Source organism: Hakea prostrata, chromosome 7 (genome assembly GCF_041222555.1).
Source record: "Hakea prostrata isolate BN-2017 chromosome 7, UWA_Hpros_2, whole genome shotgun sequence".
Taxonomy (NCBI): domain Eukaryota; kingdom Viridiplantae; phylum Streptophyta; class Magnoliopsida; order Proteales; family Proteaceae; genus Hakea; species Hakea prostrata.
Genome location: NC_142606.1, coordinates 59,586,827 through 59,603,997, shown reverse-complemented (window position 1 = coordinate 59,603,997; position 17,171 = coordinate 59,586,827). Strand labels below are relative to the sequence as shown.

The window sequence follows — 17,171 nt, the reverse complement described above, 5'->3', positions numbered from 1 at the left end:
TAAGTACAATGATTCAAAAAAGTCTCCCCACTTCTTCCTCCTCTTTAACCCATTCACCACCATCATTCTTTAGCTGAGTAATTTTGTTTCGGTGTCTTCATTGGAGTGTAGTAGTGTGGAAGAAACTAGAGTTTCGAGGTCCCCACTTTGGATCCAATTCAGCCTAGTCTTCTGACACCACATGTCCTCTTCTCTCTCTAGTTCTTCGCCTAAACATCGAATAATTTCGTCTTCAATCTGGTGATTCTCATTTGAGTGAGGTTGACTTTGAATAATCTCTATGTTCAACTTGAGGGTTCTAATCTTTTCTTGCACATGCCCAAACTCCTTCCATTCCATCTCTTTAACTAGACTTTACAATTCTCTAGCTTTCTGTTAAGCACCCTAGTAGCTGGTCTCTCATGTATTTGTAATAACCTTCTTGCAGTCGTGATGTCTAATCCACATCCTCTTAAACTAGAATGGCTTTTTTACCTTACTTCTACCCCTAAGAGTATCAAGACATAGTGGGTTATGATTTGAGTAGAAGGTGGTCTTACTGCCATTGTCACATTATCAAAGTAATTCCTCCACTATGGGTTGGAAAAATCATGGTCTTTCTTAACTCGAATGCATGCTTCTCCCCTACAATGATTGAACCATGTAAATGCTGGACCACTATAGCCAAGGTCCAACGAAGAACACTCATCTAACATATTCTAAAAAGCAGTAGCATTTCTCTGATTAGTGCCATTTCTTCCCTCTTTCTCAAAGCATGCTAGATGAGAGTTGAAATCACCGACAACAGCCCACCTTCCCTATCATGCTCTCTCAATCTAAATAAGTTTGTTCCAAACATCTTGCCTTCTTTCTTGCATAGGGTCTTTGTACACTGCTGTAAACCAAACCACTTCTCCTTGAGCTGTCACCACTTCAGAGTCAATAAATCCATTGTTCTGCTCCATTACTGTAATTTGCATGTTTTGGTTCCAAAAGAGAGATAGCCCACCCGCATTACCTTCAGATTCAACCAGACTACCATAGTCCATCTTAATCTTCCTCCTAATGTTTTCCATCTTGCCATCCCACTCTTAGTTTCAATGAGAAATAATATATATGGTTTTTCCTCCTAGGAGACTCGATAATTCCAACTAACGATTTTTATGATGAATTGTGGGATTGATAAGCCCTATTCTCCACGGGTCTAGAAATTAAAAAAAGGCATGGAGCTTCATTCTAGTATGCTCTCCTCCTCCGTATCTTCTTCATTTTGCCACTAAGTTATTTTCCTCTTCTTCAACTTCTTAGATTGTTTGAGATTTTCAATCCTTTGAGAGTGGTGGATTCTCACTTGGCTTGGTTGGGCTTCAACTACATAAGGGCGCCTTTGAAAGTGTGTTGGGTTGAATTTGGGTATGTGGCATTGATAAGTATTGGGCTTAGTTCTGATTGACTCAGTGGGCTTATCTTTGAGATGCTGGGGGTTGTTGGATGGGTTAATTCCAATGGAACCCCATGCATTTGTGCCCATAAATTACAGTGGTAGAAAGCCCATTTTTGTTCCTTGTTCCACTGCTCCATTAGCAGGAGGTTGCCATGGTCCTTCTCTGGAGAATATAGTCGATTCCAGTGCTTGAACTAAAATAGGTATAGTCGCTCTTTTAACATTGAAATTTTGACTGGATGCCTGGTATTCCACATACATAGTAATCTTTCCATCACAACTGGCTTCATATAAGGTCTTCCTTCCAGAATGTAACCAGCCAATGCATTTTATTTTTGTTCCAAATATCTTCCTTCCATTTCTCAATTGATCACAAAGTCATCCTCTGAGTTCGATGAAACATGGTAATCTGATGACTCCTTTGAGGTAAGCACTTCGTCTGGTTGCCGTTGGTAGGATATGGGTAAGAGTGGTAGCAGATTCCAACCACCCGATGTGTTTTTTTCCATTGCTAAGGATAAATACCAACGGGAAAACAATAATAAGGACATCGAAAAAATACCCCAACAATGGGGAAGAACACATACTCAGGTGAACAAATCTATTCTCATCGTTGTCTACATAAGATAATTCACATCTGATTCCAAGAGTTCAAGTGGAAGGAGATCAGAAGAAGTCGTGAAGGGTGCATTTGATTTTGATAATTTTTCTAGGGTTTACCTCTTAACAACAAAGTACAAACCCTAGAAATTGAAAAGACTTGAAAATGAGTCTCCTTAGACAGGTAAATCATATCTTCAAGGCTTATGAAAAATTGGAAAGAAGTTCTCTTTGGGTTGAATTTTTGGGATTTGAGACCCAATGGATCTCTTTGGTCTTAGAGTTTATCAATATAGTTTCCTTTTTGGTCAAGCTTAAGGGATCCCTATTTGAAATTTTTTTAGTTGTTTGAGAGGGTCTTATGGTGGGGATGCTCCTTGAGTCTTTATTTGTTTATTATTGCTATGAAAATCTTGTCGAGGATTTTGGGTGTCTAGAGAGACTTCAACGCCTCCAACGGGATTAAAATTACCAGAAGGGCTTAGGAGATCACACATTTCTTTTTCTTTTTGTAGTTGATGTTTTCCTTTTTTGTTTAGTTACTAATGAAGACCTTCTCTCTGCCTAGGCAGCCTTGGTTCATTTCAGCAAAAATGTGGGCCCAGATGATAGGGTCAGTTGGGATCCATATTGGGGATCCCTTATTCAAGCAAGTACCTAAGCACCTACTTGTTTCATTCCAAATCTTGCCTTAGAGACTTTAGTTTTCTTCACTAGAAGCAGGGTTGGAAAGTAAAAACCCTGAGAACCATGTTGGTGAAATCGATGCTTTCTTTCTTACCCTCGTACCATATGTCTTGCTTTCATGTACCCAACAATTTAATGCTAAGGCTTCAAAATTTTGGAATGGTAACAATTCCAAGAATGCCAACATTTCCCTTATGAATTGGACATACCACTGTTAGCCCCTTAATAGAGGGGAATCGGGATCACTTCCCCATCGGGAGAGCAGTTTGTGCTCCCCTATTGCTTTTTGACCATAAAATGGGTGGGTCTACAAAAGAAAAATTATAAAACATTTTTTGGGTGGGACCCATAATCAGTATCCTGTAGTTCCCCTTAATTTTGTGGTAAAAAAGTGTCAGGGAGAGCAGGGAGGTGATCCGAATTCAATAGAGGGGGCCTTGGTCTAAGAAAAGCAACCACTCATAACCAAGTTCCTTACTAAAATAGGCCTAGAGACTCGTCAATGAGCTATTGGGCTTGGGTTCTGAAGAGGAAATACTTTCCCCATATATCTTTTTGGATCCTATAAAGTATTAAAAAACAGGGATCACGGGTTTGGAACAACCTAACTAAGGTTCGGTTGTTACTATAGGACCATATCTTTTGCAAGATTAGTAATGACACATCATCTTCATTTTGGCATGACCCATAGGTCTTAAACATTACTAGCTATTCATTCCAGAAGATATGAATTAGTTGCAGATTTTGCATAGAATAATACATGGAATCGATCTAAATGGGTCAAGTCCTACCACCCCATTTTGCAGCTCTGATCTCACAATCCCTCTCCAAGGAGGCCATGACCCTTGGCAATATTGGTTTTCTTTGAACGAAGAATTCTCAACCCAATAAAATAAAATAAAATGGTGGAACCCTCTCTTATCCAAGTAGAGTGCTGTGAACCCCAAATAAGGAGATGGTGGAGATGGTTTTGGAAATTAAAGTTAAAATATTCCTTTGGAGGCTTCTTCATAATGCTCTCCATGTTAAAGAGAGGTTAAAGCTACAAAATCCTATAGATACTACTTGTGGAGAAATAGACCCTGTTTTATCAGATTTTCCTAGACCACCGAACCAGAATGAACCATTCGGCTTGGTGCATCTTGTCTTAACCCAATTTAAGGAGCTTGGAAGAACTAGTTGGCGTACTCTTATCGGCAAGTGACTTCTCCTTGGGGCCACCATCACGATGCTGCCACGTGGAAATAGGGACTTGACAACATGGGGCGTTCAAAAGATGCCTTTCTGACTATTACTTCGTGGTAGAGGTAGCAGGAAGATGGAAGACAACTTGTGTTTGGCTATAGGCGCATCAGAGCATTAAATTCAGCATTTAATGCTTCGCCTCCATACCCTAAGTAGTTAACGTTCATCATGAGGGTACTAATCCATCCTAATCTTCTTGGGACTGCTTCCTGATGATCAGTCTGAAGTTTAAAAGTGAACACGTCAAATCAACGGATTACGTAAATTCAAATCCTTGATATATTTGGGGCCATGTGTATCAAGCCCTTGGCTTCTCCAAGAAGATTTGAGCCTTGGCTTCTCCCACAAGTTTGGTGTTACAATCAATCCCGGCCCTCTTTTTCGTATATGCCAATCTAATGATCAAGGTGAGGCTTCTCGAAGAGGGATAACATTTTTTGTGTATAAGGGCCAAAAGGACAAGAAGGAAGGTAAGCGAAGATCATTCTTGCATTAACTCTATTGCAACTACCCAAGGAATCTAGAGTTCTTTGAGCTTTAACTCCTCACCAAGAAGAATTGTGTTATCTCAAATTTGACTAGATCTTATGAGGTAGCTTCCCGTCCATAGATGTGGCCCACACTCACAATTTTTGTTGTTTGCATATAGTTGGTTCGTGACTGACTCAGGTTATCTTTGAACCAACCTAGGAGAGGACAGATTCAGGAGCAACATTTGGTGCTCTTTGTGGGAAAGATAGTTGCTTTCTCCTTTGTGTTTTATGTGGTTGAGCAAAGATGGCAGGAGATAATTTAGATCATAATGGTTCTAAATCTCAGGGATGTCCGCGTGGGAAGAAGGCAAATACTCGAAAAGATTGAATCTCAAAAGATACCTCAAACTGGCCATCACACGAAACACAACTCCTTGAACCTGGAACAACAACAAATATTGGACTTCTCTTGCAAGGAGCTACATCAACCCCTGTGTATGATCCGGTTCAAGCACATGCGCTCCAAGTGAAGATGATGGATATGATGAGTTCCTTCTAGACGATGGTAAATCAATGGAGTTGGCTCATGCCTCGACAGGGTCCAACTGTTGTCTTGCTTGAAACAGTGGTTCCCTCCCCTATTGATCACCAAGATGAGGCCCAAGGAGATGTAGTGCCTTTGCTCCCCACTAATTCAGCCAGGAATAGAGCAGATGATTGTAGGAAGGATCATCACAATGCAGGTCATCGTTCAGTTTTTGATAGACTGGACACACAACATGATATACACTCATTTCCCAGAGTCACAACTAAAGGGTGTCAACTCCCTAAAGTTGAAGGCTCTCAGGTAATGTTCATCTGAATCAAGTGCATCCATGGCAGTTGATGGAGGATCCAAAGCTTCACTAGTGAGATGAGATGATCACCTTTATTAGCAGATAAAAGATATGAATGATTGTCTTTATCAATTAGACAAGAAGGTCCCAGATGAAATACAATTAGTTCTCAATCAAGATCCATTCATTCTAGAGATCATGATGGCTCCGTTACCTATGGGCTTCCGCACTCCCACCTTCACGGTGCATGATGGGACAACAGGCCCAATGGCTCATATTAGTCATTTTAATTCCATCATGACGATGTGTGGAGGAGGGGATGCTATAAAGAGTAGATGCTTCCCTGCATCTTTGACAAGTCCGGCCTCAACTTGGTACTTGCGTCTACCAAAGCACTCCATGAACAACTTGGCTAAATTGGGTTATGCATTCGTAGCTCATTTTAAGAGTGGAATCAAGAAAGATAAAACATAAGACAACCTTCTGGCATTAAAGCAAGGATGCTCTGAGTCGATTCGCGAGTTCCTAACCCTTTTCAACATCTCAATCTTGATCAAAGACTTGGATGACAAGGTGGCTTTTCCCACATTCAAGAGGGTAGTTACCAACGAAAAATTGGTGACATCCATAGTGGAGAGAAAACCCAAACTCTAGTTCAACTTTTAGATCTAGGGTATGAGATGGAGAGAAAACCCAAGACTCTAGTTGAACTTTTAGATCTAGGGTATGAGATGGCAACAATGGAAGAAGTCTTGGAGGCGAATTGAAGTGATCATAAAAGATAAAGATAAATCCTTCAAGTAGACTATTCGAGAATAAAGCTTTAGGTCAAGATCCCGAAGAAGAGAACAAAAGGGGAAGCAAGAATGGCCAAGTAGGCGAAGGGAAGCAAGAATGGTCAAGTAGGCGAAATGATGATGATGATGAGGCCTTTACTCCTCTTAATAGGTCACAATCTGCCATTCTAACGCAGACCTGAGACATAGGCTTTTGAAGAAACCCAAAAAGTTACATGCTAGGCCAGAAAATAGGGCCGACATGTCAAAGTACTGTCTTTATCACAAGGACAAAGGGTATCATACCAGTGATTGCCATATACTCAAGATCGAGATAGAGAAGTTCATTGTTGGAGGGCACTTGAACCAGTACGTTAAGTTTGACCGTCAACGAGAAAGATCTCCTTCGAGAAGACGCAACATAACTCCTCCTAGGCAAAGGGATGAATCTAGAGGAAAGGCCCCAACAACTTCCAGGGATGAGGATCTTCCAAAGATTAACACAATCTTTGGGAGACCTACTCCTGAGTCTCTCTGCCAAGCTAAGAGAAGTTTGCGTGTGGTAGGCGTCGTTGAGCCCTCCAAGAACACATGTTTTGTTCACTATAAACCTAATACTTTTGTTGAAAAAGAGTTAGTGGATGTTCGCACTTCACATGATGATGCCATAGTCATTAAGGTCAGGTTGGCCAACCATATGGTCTATAGAGTATTGGTGGACACTGGATCATCAACGGATATTCTATCTCTAGATGCTTGCAGTCATCTCAAGATAGACCAGGAGGCCTTGATGCCAAGTGCAACCCTTCTTTATGGGTTCGCGGGAAGTTCCACCACCGTAGAGGAAAATATCCAACTTGATCTGATGGTGGGGACTTATCCCCGTCAAGTGAAACTACCTACCATATGCATGGTTGTGCGCAACGTTTCAGCCTACATCATCATTCTGGGGAGATCGACACTAAGTGCGTTGGGAGCTATAGTCTCTCCAAGAAATATGATGATAAAGTTCCCAATTGAGGAAGATGTTGGCGTCTGTAAGACTGACCAAAGACAGTCCAAGAACTGCTACTTCAACTTCATCCAAAAGTAACCATCAATACCAATTGGTGGCATTGATTCGACAGTTAAGGTACGGGATGATAGAGGTGAGAACTAGATGCAAAGGGGAGAATCAGTGGAAACTCTTCAGAGAGTCCTGTTAAGTGTTTCAAACCCAGAGCGTGGAACCATGATAGGTTCTGAGCAAGGGGAGGAGTTTAAATGGAAGCTGGTAGTGTTTCTGGCACAAAATGCATATGTCTATGCTTGGTCAGCAGAGGACATGCTAGGTATTGATTGAAGTGTATCTGAGCATAAGTTGTGGATTGCTAAGGGGGTAACACCAGTTATCCAAAGAAGGAGGAACTTCTCCCTTGAGAAACATCAAGCTATTCAAACAGAAGTGGATTAACTAGAGAAATCTGGTTTTATTCAACCCATCGAATGTCCCACATGGCTGACATACGTAGTGGTGGTGAAGAAGGCGAATGGGAAGTGGAGGATGTGCACTGACTATATAGATCTCAACAAAGTGTGTCCCATAGATTGTTTTCCATTGCCAAGGATTGATTTGTTGATTGACGCCACTGCTAGTTATGAGATATTGAGCTTCATGGATGCTTATTCAGGGTACAATTAAATTCTAATGAATCCATAAGCAGAAGTTCACTCCGCCTTCATGACCAGTAGAGAAAGTTACTAGTATACTGTCATGCCATTTGGTCTCAAAAATGATGGAGCCACTTATCAAAGAGCTGTGAACAAGATCTTTTGCCAATAGATTGGGCGTAACGTGGAAGTTTATGTTGATGACATGTTGGTGAAAAGTGTAAAGTGAAGTGATCACATCAGTGATTTGGCACAAGTCTTTGGGGTTCTTAGAGCGCAGAAAATGTGTCTCAACCCCGAAAAGTGAGCTTTTGGAGTTTCTTCTGGAAAGTTCCTAGGCTTTATGGTTTAAAAAATAGGCATTGAGGCTAATCCGGAGAAAATTAGGGCTATCCTTGAGATGCAGCCCCCAGGAACGATGAAAGAGGTACAATGTTTAACTAAAAGAATAGCTGCACTCAGCCATTTCATTTCACATTATGGAGATAAGAGCTTGCCTCTCTTTGCGGCTTTGAAGTCTCTCAATCAATGACTGGGACAACTTGGAATGAAGAATGTCAAAAGGCTCTTGAAGACTTCAAACTTAAGTTAAGTACTTCACCTTTGCTTACTTGTTTGGTCCTTGGGGTGGAACTTTTCTTGTATTTGGCAACTTCGCCTAACGCTGTAAGCTCAGTTTTAGTTCAAGAAGAAAAAGGCGTCCAAAAACCTATTTATTATGTGTCACATGTTTTACTCGAGGCTAAGTCTAGATACCTAGAGATAGAAAAGCAAGCTCTTGCTGTAATGGTATCCATTAGGAAGCTCACACCATACCAGTAACTGTGTTAACCAATGTCCCCTTAAAAAAGACCCTACACAGCCTAGATTTGGCGGGAAGAATGGTGTCTTGGGCGAGAGAATTGAGTGAACACCAAGTTGATTTTAAACCCAAGACAACTATCAAAGGCCAGCCCTTAGTTGATTTTGTGGTGGAATCCTCTTCTGGATGAACTTCATATCAAGAGCCTGAGACGTCCTTAGAAACGTGGACGTTTTTTGTGGATGGAGCTAGTAATGCAGCAGGGAGTGTAGCTGGTTTACTGTTGTAGAGCCCAAATGGCTTCGCAATCAACTATGCACTTCATTTCACTTTCCCAACAACTAACAATGTTTCTAAGTATGAAGCGTTGGTGGCTGGCCTGCGGTTAGCACAATCTGTGTGTGTCAAGAGCATTGCAGTTTATAGCAATTCATAGCTCATAGTGAACCAGGTTCAGGAAACTTATAAGGCCAGAGAGGGAAGAATGTCTCAATATTTGGCTAAAGTTAATGACTTGAGGGTTCATTTCTTGAACTTTGTCATCACTCAAATTCCTAGGGAAAGTAATGTTAAAGCTGATATATTAGCCAAATTAGCTTCAGTTGGATTCAAAGATATTGAGGCTTCAGTTTATCAAGAAGTACTTTATGAACCAAGTATTAAGTAGTTAGAATTGATGGATATAGATGAAAAGGAGCCATCTTGGATGGATCCTTTAATCTCTTATCTCATGAGTGATTATTTGCCAAAGGATAAGGAACATGCTCGCACCATCAGGAGGAGAGCATCAAAATTCATGATGGTAGAGGGTGCACTTTACAAACAATCAATTGAGGGACCTCTCTTGAAATCATAGGTCCTTGCGGGGGCTCAATACGCCTTAGCTGAAGTCTATTGGGGTATTTGCGGGGGACATATGGGAGACAAAGCCTTAGCTTTCAAAATCCTAAGGCAAGGAACCTATTGGCCGCTGAAAGATGCTCAAGATTATTTGCGAAGTTGCACGCCTTGTCAGGTACATTCTCTTGTCCAGAGGACTCCACAGTACCATTGATATCAATCTTGAGTCTAGTTCCTTCCGCAAGGTGGGGAGTGGACATATTAGGTCTTTTTTCCCCCTGCATCAACAAGAAGAAAGTTTCTTATAGTGGCCATTGATTATTTTACTATGTGGGTAGAAGCTGAACTTGTGGCCTCCATAACAGAAAAGAAAATGGAGAAGTTCACTTTAACCAAAATCATCTACAAGTTTGGTCTTCCAAAGATACTCATAACAGATAATGCAACACAATTTGATAATTCAGCTTTAAAGGAGTTTGGTCAGAAGTATCAAATTCACTTCAGAAGAGTAGCAATCGCTTATCCGCAATGTAATGGTCAAGTTGAAGTTACTAATAGGACCTTGTTTGATGGGATTAAGAGGATATTGGAGGAAAGCAACAAACAGTGGTTGGAGGAGTTATACCATGTTCTATGGGCCTATAGGACCTGTCACACCCCACCCGCCGGTCTCGGTTACCCGCCCAACAACCCGTGGGAGTGATCCGTCACAGGATCCACGGTTTTAGTCTATCAACAATAATAAATACAAATAAAGACAATCAAGAGCAATAATAGTTCAATAAATGAATTAACGGATTACAGGAGTCCAAATACTCCAATAAAAATAATAAATGAAAGAATAATGAATCAAAATGAATACGAGTTCAGCGGAAGCAATCAAAAGAGTTATATTATTTTCTTTCCAGTTTCCTTTTCTAGAGCTATAAACTTAGACTCAAGTTTATCAAGATGAGGGGTCCTCCAATTCTTCTCTAATCGTTGAGCGAACTGCCTGGCAACTTGTCGTCTCTGTCCATCAATGGGTGCGATAAGCGCACTCTATGCACTCGCAGGAGCTCCCGCATAGGCTATCTCCATTTTCCATTGCCGGTGCCACATCCTCTTCATACGGGAAGGTTCCTTCATAGGAAACTAGTCTATCTTCCGACACATTTCCTTCATCTGTGCAGGCTAATAAAACATATACAAATAAAGGAGTGAGTTCTAGAGAACTTAGTAAGAACAATTACAATTCCCATCAATCATCCAACAAATCAGAAATGCATAAATGATATGAATGAGTGCAAAGTATGAATGATACTATGATTTCTAACTATGCAAGTCTCTAACAGTTGACATGCTTTAAGATATACACTAGCCAACCTCTGGGTAAGTCTAGTCACTCTGATTCGGCAAGGACTGGTTACCTCTGTAGGGATCCTGGGCAAAAGGGAAGGTCTACACCTGGTTCTCAAACCATGGTTGGGGTTAAGTCAACACTCTCTCACCACGACCATTGGTAATGAGTACTGGCGCATGTCAGGGTTTCTAATCCAATGCAAGGTCATACTGGTAACATGTCTACGTGAAGTCCAGATACATCCCCTATGGCACCAACCAACTCGGTTCAGTATCCTTCGCAACCTAGGAGTGAGAATCCTCACGGACTAGCTACCGCTATTGGACTTCATTCCATAACCTAACACAAAAAGATGAATTCAAAGTTCAGAAGAAGACTTAGAGATGATGAATTCTTTCACGATTTGTTTGCTTGTGGCAGTATTCTATTTATTTGATTTACAATAAACTTTTCAAAACCTTGTGGATGCAAAAAATCCCGCTAGGAGACTCACCCACCACAACCCGGGTGTGCGACCGGGTCAAACGGATTAGTCAAGGTAAAGCCTTGGAAACCGGGGATGGCAAAAAAAAAAAAAAAAAAAAAAAAAAAAGGGAGAAAGCATCAAAGAAAAAAAAGCAGGAGAGAAAGGAAGAAAATAAATCGAAAAAGAGAGAGAAATAAAAAAAAAAAACCTGATTATAGTCCCGTGGAGAAGATGTAGTAGAAAAGTTTAGCTTTTGAAATTCAACTATTTCCTTTTAGTGGTGCGTGAGGGAAGATGAGAGAATAAATAGTCAATGCAGGGTTGGTTGAGTGGTAAAGTTTCCACACTTCTCAGTTGAGAGGTCTTGGGTTCGACCCTTGTGGATGGCATTACATTCCCAGTATTAAAAAAAGCACTAGTACCGAAAAAAAAAAAAGGGAGAAATTTTAGGGATGATGACAATTGAGAGTTAATTGTTTCCTCTTTAAAAATTGGATTTTAATTTTAACTTTTAGATAGAAAATAAGAATGACATGTAAATCCTTCATCTTTACCTTTAAATTTGTTTTCAATATTGGAGGGAGAGGGGGGCATGGCCCCGGGGGGCCCGATCCCACTGCAGTTCCGCCTTGGTCATCATTGTAAGTCAAACCTGCTACTTTTTAGTCTATTACTATGATCTATTAATCAAATGGCTGGGGCTGGTCACTTTCTATCTTATGATTTTCTAATATTCAACCTCATTTTAAATTGAAAATGTTTAGAAAACACACGTAAAAAGTCAAAATATGAAACTTCCTCTATATTTTAATTTTTTATGTATGATTTATGTCTTAATGTTGCTTTTTCTTTTCAAGAATAACCAAATATGAAGGAGAAGCAAAAGTACATACACATATCAATGCTATTGTGTTTAGACCTCTTGGAATTTATTTTATTATTAATGTTTATCTACACTTAAAATCGTATATTTACGTAGAAAAGGAAAAACTTAAGAGACACCCCAAAATAATTGAAGAAAAGTATAGACATAAAAAATTACTTATGATGTTGGGTTATCTGACAAGTCCTTGATTGACTTATTTAAAAATGCCAAGCAGTAGTTTCAAATGTATGATTATTGTAACGATTTTGATTGGAAATTTTTTTTCTTCCGCATTTGTGAATCTAATATTTTATGGGTGTATGTGTTGATTTAATGTATAGACTTCAAAAGTAGGAAATTTGCATAAATTTTATAGATATCTTTGTACTAGAGAATTTGAAGGAGTCTAGCTATTGAAAATATTAGCAACAAATAATTGGATAACAAATAATTACGTTAATATATTTATTTTATTCCAAATTTCAAATTACAATTCATAACTAAATAATAATTAGATACTATTCATTAGAATTTATATGACTATACATTTTTAGCTAGTTGCATCAATCATTTAAATGATTGCATATTTTCTACTTTCATCCTCATCTTATCTCAAAAGTGAAGTTAGATCAAGTTATGATAAAAAGCCATTTTGATAGGCGCTATGGAACACATCAATGGAATGACAGGAAGGAAGATGATTGCATCTGTTGCATGAAAATATTTTTCATATAAAAAAGTACTTCAAAATTTAAGGGTGTCAATTCGATATGAAAATCTTACCCAAAAGAAAAAGGAATTTGGTATGAAATCAGTATTTAATATGGTACAAAACGATTTTGATATTTGTACCATATCAATGTAGTATGGTTCATGAATCCTTTTTTTTCATATCATTTAGTACTTTTTATCAAATAGTACAACTATGCTAAACAGTAGTGAACGATATTTATTCATAATGATATAAGCGAGATGATGTTTAAAGCAGGTATTGATCTTTGAGAGGTCTTTGATTCTGTGTGAATGGAAAGAATTAATTTCTCGTCTGGTCAATAATGGTTCTATTTCACCCTAAAAAATTTTAAAAATAAAAATAATGGTAAATTGAAGGCGTGTGATACCATCTTAATTAGGATTTGAAAAAGATCTATTGTTTAGTGACCAACTCCAATGCTGTAGAGAACAATCATGCTTCCAGTTTAGTCCCACATTGGGAACTTCATCTAAAGTTGTTATCTCATAAGGTCATGTCTCCAAAGGATTGAATGCCGAGCTCAGTAGCGAGAGCTTGTAACCAAGGGGGGCAATAAGGTGATTGTACGCTGGTACAGCTCTTGCTGGGTCGGATTCTCAATGGTACAGTTTCTGGCTTGCCCGTTCAAAGTGAGGAGTTGAGCCACGTGGTTTAGGTGAAGGCTTGGACTTCATGACTCTTAGAGTGGAGGGCAAAGCGTTACTCTGGTTTCACAGAGCAGCGATAACCTCGTGCTCCTAACGGTGGAAGGATTACAAGCTGGTGTGCCTTGAACCCATTGTGCCCCAAGAGGTGTCTCCAGTCGGACAATCACTTTTTTATTTTTATTTTATTTCCTAAGAATCCTTTCAAATGGGACAAACTTCCCCCAACCTCATATGAATAAAATAACCATAACACCCAAGCCTATAATTTATATTTTTAAAGTTTTTGAAATGGATATAATGACCATTGTTGGGAATAAACCCAAATACGCAACTGATCAAACACACAACACACATAACACAAAATTTACTTGATTCTGTCAAATGACCTACATCCAAAGGTGCAAGGGTGGACCCACTAAGGGGCCGGGGGGCACCCCCGGATTTTTAAAATTTTTTATAATTCCTTTAGTTTTTCACTTTTTATATTAGTTTTCTTCATTTTTTCATTTTTTTTCACATGTGAAATGTCACTATTTGGCCCCCCTCAAATTTTAAAGGTAAAATAATGGGTATAAATGTCATCTCTAGTTAAAAACTAATTCCTCAATCCCTATTTATTCTCCCCTCTCTTCTCTCTCACATCTTTTCTTCCTATTTATTCTCTTCTCTTTCTATAAACGTGGGTTAAAGAAATTTTTGAAAAAAAAAATCTTATTAGATATTCAAAATGTCATTCTTAATTAGAAATTAACTCCTCAATTCCTATTTATTCTCCCATATCTCTCATCTCTCCTCTTCTCTTCCTATTGTTCTCTTTGGTTTTTTTTTTCCTATTTATTTTTCTTCCTTTTTTATAGGCGTGGGTTTAAGGAAAATTTGGGAAAAAAAATTCTCCACAATTAGGTACTCTTTCTCAATTTATTTACTGTTTATCTTTTTTTCATTTTTTTATTCTTTATTTGATTTTATATTCTTTGTTTCTTTATTTCTTCTAAAATTTTTGTTATTTGATTTTATATTGTAAATAAAATGTCTATAGTTAATAAGGTAACTAACTACCATTGGTTTGCAACTGACTTTTTATGGTTGAAGTCATATATATATATATTTTTTAACGAATGTTTTAATTTACCTCTATCCTGTTGAAAAAAAAAAATTATTATCAATAATTTACCTATTTTTGTAAATATATGGGAACATATTCCTTTTTTTTTTGGTAACAAATAAACGGGGTTTAGCAACCTTGAAAAAAGAAAACTACTCAAGCATGCAAATCTTATCCGCCAATAGGATCTCCTCCAATTCTTGGGGTGGATCCAAAAAGAATCGCGAAGGTTCCTCTAAAGAAGTCGGTCTCTTCGTGATCAAGTCAGCAGCGTAGTTGGACTCCCGATACGCATGTTGGAATCTAATTCCTTCATAGCTTCCCACTTCTTCCTTTATTGCATGCACCACTCTTGCTACCTTACCTTGTATTCTTGCATTAGGCTTTAACAGATCAATAGTTTTGAGAGAGTCTGATTCCACATATAAATGGCATGAAGTTCTTTTCGCGTGCAACGTTAATTCCTTCATAGATCGCCTGCAATTCAGCTTCTAAAATATTCATCTTCATTTTTCTCTTCACGAATCCTTCAAGGAAGCTGCCTTCTGTGTTGCGAATTACAACTCCTATCTGACTGTATTCTCCTTTGCAAAGTGATGCATCCACATTTATTTTGAACCATCCTTTGTCAGGATTAATCCATCCACCAGCATTTCTAGGGCATTTCGGTTTTATTATTTCCTCTCTATTCGTTCCCCACATCGATTTAACTTGGTCGAACAGGTCTAAACAAAGCTCTGCACCTTTTCCTAGTATGGTGAAGATTTCTTCATGGCTTTCTATATTTCTCCAAAACCAATTTTTATACACCACACAACTGAACTTTATTGCCCAATCTGGGTACCAACCTTGACTTTTTCCACATATATTGAGCGTTAGCCAGTCCTTTTGATTACTCCTAAAGAACCATGATTGCATTGACTTCGGTAGTAGTCTATTCCAAATGCCAAGAGCAAATGAACAATCTCTAAAAATGTGAAGTGTACTCTCTGATTCGCATAAACAGAATCTGCATGATGCATGAGATTGAAGCTTCATTTTTCGTAATCTAACAGTTGACAGGAGGTTGATTGTGACTGAGAATCCACAAGAAATTACAAATTTTGTTTGTCATCTTGAGTCCCATAGTTTCTTCCAATAGTTTTCATTGAATATCGGATTCGATATAGAGTCCTTCTCCGCCTCAAGCATCTGGTACGCCATTTTAATGGAAAAGCAGCCATTTGGAGATGGGTACGAGAGCAAAATGTCACACCCTTCCTCCTCCTTTGGTGTTGGATGTTCTAGAATTTTTGTGCATATTTCCAATGGGAGGAGATGTTGAAAGCGATCCCATCGCCATTCATAATTGTCATCAACATAATTGTAGATTTTTTCTTTCATCATATCTTTTGAAATTTGACCCGTGGCTTCATCTAGAAGGCGTTTCCTTCTGTTGCGATCCAATTATCCTTCCAGAAAGAAATTCTTTTCCCATTACCTACAATAAACTTGCAATTTTTTTGAACCATTTGAGCCATCCTACTCATTGCTTTCCAAATGGAGTGGGGGAGTCAGTAGGGCAGGTAGCAAACCTTTCTTTCCATTGATCACCTCCGTATTTTGCTTTCAAAATTGCCGTCCACATGTTTTCTTGATTCATAAAATCCCATACTAATTTCATCAAAAATGCTTCATTTACTGTCACCCCATCTCCTTTGATTTACATAATGTCTCCCAACGAATGACATGAGCGCGTTTTTGACTTTGAGTGTCTCCCTACACAAAGCCGCGAGCTACCTTCTCCACTTCATGTAATATTCCTTTAGGGAGGGGTCTTGATTGCATTGAATAGATGGGAATTGACATAACTACTGATTTCACAAGAGTAACGCTTAACTTTCTCCAATATTTGCTTATAATTCTCCTTCTTAATCCTTCCATTCCAAATTTGAACTCCGAGGTACCGACCAATATCTTTTGTTTGCGTAAATCCACTTGCCTGGGTAATTTCTTTCGCTCGCTCTCTATTAGTATTTTTTGAGAAGAAAATTCTTGTTTTTGGGATGCTTACTTTGCTGCTAGAAGCTTCGCAAATATCGTCCAGACACCTATTAATAATTTCAATTTGTTACATCGAGGCTTCCGAGAAAAGTATAACATCATCTGCAAACATGAGGTGAGATACATTTGGGTAAGATCTTCCCACTTTAATTGGTTTCCACCTATTATCGGAGATCATATCTTGAATACAGTGATCTAATCTTTCAATGCACAAGACGAAGATGTAAGGTGATAAAGGATCACCCGGATTCCTCTCGATGGTTTGGATGGAGTCGTAGCTTCACCGTTCCATAGAATACTTAAACTGGAAGAGGTAATACAATCCATGATTAATTCTACTAATTTATTTGGGATTCCCACCATAATAAGGGTCTGCTTAATAAAATCCCATCGCAGACGATCATAAGCTTTTTCTAAATCAATCTTAATAGCTATGTTGGAAGTTCTTCTAGATTTGCTTCTCATAAAATGGAATATTTCTTGAGCAGTGATGATGTTCTCTTGTATATGTCTTCCTGGGACGAAACTGACTTGATTAGGAGAAATCCAATCTGGCATGAATTCTTTCAACCGATCTGTGATAGCCTTAGTAATGATTTTGAAGCTCACATTACGAG

The 17,171-nt window shown here is 38.8% G+C and overlaps 1 protein-coding gene and 1 non-coding gene across 2 annotated transcripts; both read left to right on the top strand.

Moving 5' to 3' along the window:
• The first annotated feature begins 6,302 nt into the window (after positions 1–6,302).
• LOC149011527 (uncharacterized) lies at positions 6,303–7,133 on the top strand. The gene has a single exon (XM_089162688.1). The coding sequence runs from the start codon at positions 6,303–6,305 to the stop codon at positions 7,131–7,133; it is 831 nt and encodes a 276-aa protein (XP_089018814.1).
• A 6,139-nt stretch (positions 7,134–13,272) lies between these two features.
• LOC149011526 (signal recognition particle RNA) lies at positions 13,273–13,577 on the top strand. Its single transcript, XR_016174921.1, has one exon.
• Positions 13,578–17,171: the final 3,594 nt, after the last annotated feature.